At 38.1% G+C, this 7,761-nt stretch overlaps 1 protein-coding gene across 2 annotated transcripts in view; it reads right to left on the bottom strand.

Moving 5' to 3' along the window:
* Positions 1-3,766: 3,766 nt before the first annotated feature.
* The window catches only part of LOC149064463 (uncharacterized), a 52,657-nt gene continuing 48,662 nt past the window's right edge, over positions 3,767-7,761 (bottom strand). Inside the window, exons 6-7 of one of the 2 annotated variants that reach the window (XM_089255084.1) lie at positions 5,501-5,594; positions 3,767-4,164 (exon numbers count right to left, since the gene is read on the bottom strand). In XM_089255084.1, the coding sequence (XP_089111210.1) occupies positions 4,127-4,164; positions 5,501-5,594 (132 nt within the window). In that variant the 3' untranslated portion in view covers positions 3,767-4,126. The remainder of the gene's footprint in view (positions 4,165-5,500; positions 5,595-7,761) is intronic. The other variant, XM_089255085.1, reaches the window with a different exon arrangement.

Genomic DNA, 7,761 nt, shown 5'->3' with positions numbered 1-7,761 from the left:
CTAACAGCAATGATATATATACCGAAACTTTTTTGAATTCAGCGCTTTTTTTCGGGTGACGTTACATGCTTACGAATTTTGCTGCCATCTGTGGTCGGATTGACAGACTACCTTCTCTGTATCAGTTCGCCACAAGATGGCGATATAGATCCTAATTAACTAAGGTGACCATACGTCCCGTATTTCCCGGGGCAGTCCCGGTATTTTCTGTTTTTTTGGCTGTCCTGACTTTTTAGCAAAAGTATCCCGGTTTTTCCCGTATTTTGCACGAAGCCTACTTGAATTTTTATTCTTTATTGAAGTCAAAGATTGAAATTATATTACGATAACTATAAAAATATATATTATAAAACTATAAAACTATATGAATCTCCCACATTTGTCTTAGTGAAATATTTTTTTCGTGAATATTGGTAATGTCCCGTATTTTGAATCCCAATGTCCCGTATTTCTCTTGAGAAAATATGGTCAGCCTATAATTAACACATAAATTTCGTATTTATGTACGTATTTCGTAAATAAGGAACTGTTCAAGTATTAACTAGTAATATTTAGTATTTAAAAAAGTAAATTTTTAGCCATTTTCGACCCCTCCCCCCTTCCTTGTCAGCAAAAGTCAGAAAACTCTGACCCCCCTCTCCCCCTTATCAGCAAAATTTCGTCAGCACTGCCCCACCTCCTCACGCATTTTGGTGGGATCAGAAACGTACTTGGGGGGGGGGGGTGGGGGTGGTGGCATAGGGGGCTCGTGCGCCTCCCTCCTTAGACGGAAAAAAAAAATTGATATAAAAACTTTTTTTTTTATTTAAATTTCTCTCGAAAGAAAATGCCTTTATATGTTGTTATAATCGATTTCTGTTAATTTCAATGCCATTTGAAGGGTAAGAACTCAAAATTTCTCTTTAAGAAATTCAGCGACCCACCCTTTAAGCCATGCATGGTAAACCCTTGACCCGCGGACCAATTGTGGCCCTGAAGGTTATCTGATGTGGCTTGCCCCTCAAACCCAATTTTGCAAAAATGAGCTAAGCGGCACATTTACAGATCGCTTAAATGACCCGAGGCCCAATTCCAGATTTGGGTGGCCCGTGGCACACTTCCAGAACACTTAAATGATCCGTGAAGAGAGAGAGAGTTAAAGATCCCTTGAGTGACTTGTGGCACAATTTTAGAGCACTTAAGTGCCCCCCCCCCCCAGTGCGGTTGTACATCACGTTACCCGTGGAACATTCCCAGATAACTTAAGTGATCCGTGGTATAATTACGGATCACTTGTGTGATGCGTTGCATAGTTCCACAGCACTTAAGCGGCCCGGACACATTTCCTGAGCACTTGAAGGATCCGCGAAGTGGCTCTGTATGATTTATCATTAGGGAGAATGTTAGTTCAGGTGCCCACAAAATAGCGAAACTTTTTCTCGTTTTTGGCGCACCGAGTAAGATGCCATTAAGAATATTTCATAAAGAATGGTTGATGACGTAAGCATCATCCAAACCCCGTCCCCCTTGTCATCGAAAGTCAGCAAATCGGAACCCCCTTCCATCGATGCTGACGTAATACTTGAATGACCCCTAAATGAGAAATTCGCCAATTTAAACAAATATTTGATTTTCCACTACTTAACGAAATATTGATAAATTTACACTTTTTTATATGTGCCATGCTTTTGTGAGCAAATACAAAATTATTTTTTACATTTTTTTACTATGGGTTTTAAACAAATGTCTGCCCTTCAAAGGGTTAACTGAGCACATATATATCATATAACCTATTAAAATTCTACATGAAATTTACTAAAAATAATTTGAAGAAAAAAAATCTGATTCAGTCAAGTATCACAAATGTGGTTCTGCACACTTTTCTCAGAAAACACGAAAATTAATAAATTGATATTTATTCTTAATCCAAGCCAAAATTTATTTATTGAAAATTCAAGAATTGCTTTCCTCTCTCATTTCTTGGTTTTTAAAATCGTGATTCTCCGCGTTATGTTGCCTATACACGCTTACATTGGCGTACGCAGAGAAGGGTTTTTGGGATTCTAACCCCCCCCCCCCCCAAAAGCCGAAATTATGGTGTTATTTTCCAGGAAAAAACGTAAACACCCCACCCCTTCAGATGAAAAAGATTTTTGAACCCCTCCCCTCAGAAATTCTGCGTACGCCTATGCCCGCGTAGTATAAAGATAAGGTTTTCCTACGTACGTTTTTTTTATTTATACGTTACTGCAAAATTTTCTAGCGAAGTAACAGCCCCTGAGTTCATGCGTTTGTGACCATGTGACCAGAGACGTAGTGCGGTGCGTAGAAAAGGACACGGGAGTGAGGGCACACCATTCCGAAAACGGGATGGGGGGGAAAGGAAAGGAATTCCGCTAGAGAAACTGCGTTGTAGAACAGATATAGGTATGTATATAGAAATGGGCATTCAGAACACATTCCGAAACACCACACTAGAGTCTCCTAGTATGGTGTTGGATGAAAGAGATGCATTTGTCGCAAGATGAACAAGGAATCCAAACTTGTTCTGGGGATTCGACTGAAGAAAGAGAAGTCAATTGGAAAAATGTTGATAAAGAGTGAAAAGCTCCGTAACAAAAAAAAAAAAGAGAAGGAACCTAAATTTTTTTTCAGACCTAGCTTCTAAACTAGATATAGGTGCACTTTTTGGGAGCTTACGAAATGGGGTCGGTTGAGATGAATTGAGCATTGAATAGCAGAGTTGAACAGCATTTCAACACTGAAAAGTATTGTATTTACCTGTGCTTATTTATTCACTCACGCTTTCTCTTCAATAATATTTCGATGTGTACAAATTTGCGGGAGTGAAATACTGCCAAAGATCCGAGCCGGGGGGGGGGGGGGATGAGGCACCATGAATTTAAGAACAAGGATGACCAACATTTGACACTCGTACCCAGAGGTGGCTTTGCTACCTGCGGGCTATTCAAATTTTGCCGCCCTTCCGAACTTGTCCTCGGATGTGGCCCGCATAACCACCCTTTCGTAAATACTCCTTTGCTCGTTGCATGCTGTAATACTAAATATCGCTTGTGAAAGTTTTCCAACAAAAATTTTGCCAAGTTTCTGAAAATATTAATGCACGCCAGGCAGGAGCGGCTCGAGAAAAATTTTCTACGTCTTTTTTTTGTGATCGACAAAGCTTTTTTCACCCTCTCAACTCGGATTCGACGTCCGCCATAGAGCTGTGCCTGGCCCGTCTACATAAGACTGGGTTTCTTAACCTTTTGTGTTTCACGGACCTGTCGTATCAATTAGACGAGGGCGAGCGATAACTTTACGAAATAACAGAACTTGAAAAAATCAGAAAAAAAAATGTAGATGCCAAGCATTTTTTTATTGACAAAATTTGTTCATAAAAGTGTATTTTTTACTTGTTCCAGGACTTGGGGACCCCCTTCCATGCCAGCAGACGCAATTGACATAATTTTGAAATGCCATAAGATATCGATTCGGTCAAAGGACATAAAAAATATTAGGTGCCAATGTCAATTTTTTTTAGCCGCCATGACATCTGGGATTTGCCCAGAATAAAGCCCAGCAAAACAATATTCAGTATATACTAATGCAAAAACAATGAGTTAATGGGTTTTCTCATACAAGCTCCCAGACCCTCCCCCTTCTCCCGGAATCTCCAAGAACCCCCTGGTTAGGAACTACTATTCGGGTTCTTCAAGGGGTAATAAATGAAAATCTCTTTGACAGATTAGTGTCCTATGGGTCGTAAGCACTAATCGTGACTAATTTTTTTCCCCCATAAAGTTACAGTTAGGGAACTTTTTCTCGTACAAAGGTGTATGTGTCACATTAATTGAGGCAAACACCTGTTCCGTAAGAAAAACTTAAAAGAATGAAAATCTTCTCTTTTATTACGCAAAATCAGACAAGAAAATATAAGGCGTCACATGTATGAACGTGCACAATTAACAACATTGAATTAACATTTTACAAGCACGAATTACATACGGCGTCTATAGATCCACGATCTAAAATATGTACACATATCTTTTACGAAAATAACACAAATCAATACAGAGAGAAATCACATGTTAAAAAAAAATGACTAAAATGTTCTTGTGTAATACAAATATGTCGGTCTTCAGGTTTATGATAATGATGGGAAATTCATTTCTTCAGGATCACCTATGGAAAAATAAAAATCGAGATGAATTTTTGGTGTTTAATTCGAAAAACTAACGTCTACCGCGAGAAGAGAGAAACCCCATTCCCTGGGTGGCCAGATGTCCCGGTTTTTCGTACTAAATTCACTGTACTGAAAAAGGCTTTCAAGACACCTATTTGTCCCGGTTTTTCTTTGCGCAATCAAAGATCGAATGAAATAGTATGATATACAAATAGTCCATCTCGCTTAATTGGATAATGGATAAAATCCTCTGAAACCAAAATTTATCCCATAAAGACCCCGCTTAATCGAATATTACGATTCACACGACAACTGTAAATTAATCAATTACTTAGACTATAGAGCCTATAGAAGGCGCTAACATTTCCAATGAAATTAATAATCTGAAAAAAAAAAAAATCTGCAGGAATGAGAGAGATTTTCATGAAAAACATCTTGAAATTAGAAAAAATGATCGCGAAAAGAAAGGATTTCTGTTTCTGCAACTAATTAAAAGTTTTGGTTTAAAGTTTGATAAAAGTTTGATGCAATAAAAAAAAAATCCCCGTCCTTCACGTGTACGCCCTTCATTCCCGTATATACAGGACGTCCGACATTCATAGCTATACCCTGACTCATTTTGGCACCTTTGTGTAGAAACAGTGTGATAATATTTTCGTAATGCATTGTAAGTTTGCAATTTTTATACTCTAATATCCATCAAAAAAGGGGTTTTTTTAATGTCTCATTTTTTTCCGGTTTTTAATTAGGAATTCCGGAATTTGTCCCGATTTCTCAGGTAACTGAGAAATCGGGGTAACCCGTTAGGGAATTTACAAACGACGGGGTCATCTTGGCTAGTTTAGGCAGAGTAAGAAAACGCATCTTAGCTATTTTTAGTGTACACAGTACTTTAAAAACATCTCTCCACAGAGGCGGATTTAAGGTTTTTGCCGCCCTACTCCTGTTCTAGTCTAATTTTCTTGACCACTCATTCCTCAATTTTGCCGCCCTGGGTTATATATATAGTAGGGATGGGACGAATGGTGATTTTAAGCGAATATTCGGCGGCCGGATATAAATTTTCTTAAAATTCATCACAATTACAAATAAAATTGATATTTTTAATTGAAAATGTAATTATTGGTAGTTTTAAATGATTGGCATTGAATATTAATTATGCAATTAATTATTTAAAAAATATAGAAAAAAAACTGGTAATTGTGTGTGAAAAAAAAAATTCTATTGTCATGATAGTTACAATCTCAAATTTAACGATGATTAAGTATTTAGTATTTAGTATTACTCACAGAATATAATTCATAATATCCATAATTAAATTAATAATGTGTTTACCTGCAATCGGTGATGAAGGTGTGTTACAGAGCAACTGCTCCCACGATAAATCGCCAAGCATCAGAAGATTCGAAGAAATTTCATCCTCTGACATCTGTACGAGAAAAACAGATCGCATTATACACTTAACAATATTTTTCTCTTGATTGGCCAATTAAAAAACAGCTACTAAATAAAGCAGAGCTTGACAATTACCAGGTAGCTTAACATTTTCTGTGCGTGATGACCAAATTGAGGTCTGAGGACAACGCGAAGATTCCGGAACTTATTGTAAGGGTTGCTGCTTACATGGGGAAAAGGTGATCGGGCCCCCCCCCCCCTCTTAAAAAAGTGCTTAAAAAATTATTTTGGCTGTTTTTCTCGAGGGAAAGAAATATGCTTGGCTCCAAGGTAATTTGACTGGAGCCCGATTTTTTCAATTCGCCAAACCCTCGAATAATGCCCATCTACCATGAAATGACACTTGGTCAAGCGCGGATCAAGGTGATTGATGGTATAGACTCATAGGTCGTCACTCTGAGGAATTCCTAACGAATTGATGCATGCCGGAACGTGTAATGTATATTTTTATGCTTTTTGTCCTAACGTATTTATGATGTCAGAGTTACGCGTGTTTAGTCTTCAAGAAGTGTCACAATCTGTTTTCAATATTTGAAATGAGTGACATGTGCCCGAATTTTCGTGTTTCTATAAGTATCGTGTTGAAGGTCCACCTTCTCGCTCTGGAGAGACTTTTTTTAATGGATGAAAAAAAATGGTGAGAACCGCCCCGAAGGATAAAAATGGTAGCACCCGCCATGATTCAGATATAATTTCAACTTAAGGTGATAATTGGCGACCATTTGCTCGAATTAGCAATAGCTACTGTACTTGTCCTGTCAATGTCAATGAAATATGGCCAGAAAGTTTTCAATAATAATAATTCATAGCCAACTGCACGTTTTTTTCTCAATTTGGCTCCCCCGCCCCCCCACTTTTTTTTGTCTGAGTAGCAGGGCCTAATTTTTGGTACCTACTTGAGTTCAATAAAAAAAAAATCTAGAGCTCTTTTAAATGCAGAAAAACCCCTTTTTTAATTCTGCCGTTGGACTCTGGGAGTCCCCCCCCCCCCAGTTGCTACTCTCATTATAACGGGCTGTTGACCTTTTTAATGAACGTCCGGTTCATTAGAAATAATTCTGATAGGGGGTGTAAAAAAAATACAAGGTGTACATCACTGAAAGTAAGTAGTTAGCTATAAAAGGTGTTTGTTATAAATCAAATAAAAAGCAGCCTTCAACATAGGTGGGAATGAAAAAGATGTGTACGTACATTCGATCCCGCTTATAACGTTTTCGTAATTAATACGACTTATTTTCACGGCCCCCAACTAATTCTCATTAATATTTCCTGTTTGAAGCGTTCTCCTGATCACATTATCTCATGACGGTTTTTGTAAAAACGTTATAGGCGGAATCCCCTGTATACGCTGCATTGATCTTAATTTTTCTGGCTGGCGAGCGGTATGAGTCATGCACCGCATCCATGTTCCCGCAAAACAACACAACGATCGATAATGCCTTATTGGAAATGTAAAATGCTTATTGAATTTTGTCAGATAAAAATAAGCACTTCATCATTATTACGATTTTTTTTTTCTGTCCGTTATAATGAGGTCCTACTGTACATAGTTCGTTTGTTAGGCAGGCCTGGAATTTCAAATGATAATAATAAGCCGGTTTGTAAAATTAGTTAGAGAACTTCGGCTAATGTTCTCGGTGCAATGTTTTTCAGACAGTGAGATAATATTCCTCACAGATGATTATCTAGACTAGACCATAGGTTCCCAAACTTTTTGTTCCATCGCCCACTTTTGTCCTCTGATCGCCCCCCAAAACAAGCCAACCCATAGGACCCTATAATAAACTCAGGAAACCTACTGCCCCCCTGGACTCTTCCATCGCCCCTATTGGGCGATATTTCCCTCTTTGGGAAACACTGATCTAGACAGTGAGTGATCGTCCTTCCCAGACACAGTTGAAATCACATTACGACGGATTCGAAATGGTCGCTTAGCAATAATATGATAAAAGTGCAATGTGGAGTTTATAGTTACTTACTTAAAATGCTTCTACTGCGATGGGTGTTTATGCCTTAAAGATGGACTATTCAAGCTGATATAGCGTTTGAGGATTATTACTGACCTTCAAACGACTCCACAGAAAGAAAGTAGTGAAATGAATCAACTGTGGCACCATCTATTAATTAAAATTGTATAATTA

Source organism: Pholcus phalangioides, unplaced genomic scaffold (genome assembly GCF_987345545.1).
Source record: "Pholcus phalangioides strain wild (caught in Gottingen) unplaced genomic scaffold, Ppha-v1.0 ptg000042l_1, whole genome shotgun sequence".
Lineage (NCBI taxonomy): Eukaryota > Metazoa > Arthropoda > Arachnida > Araneae > Pholcidae > Pholcus > Pholcus phalangioides.
The sequence above is the reverse complement of the archived record's forward strand: the minus strand, read 5'-3'. Positions and strand labels throughout refer to the sequence as shown.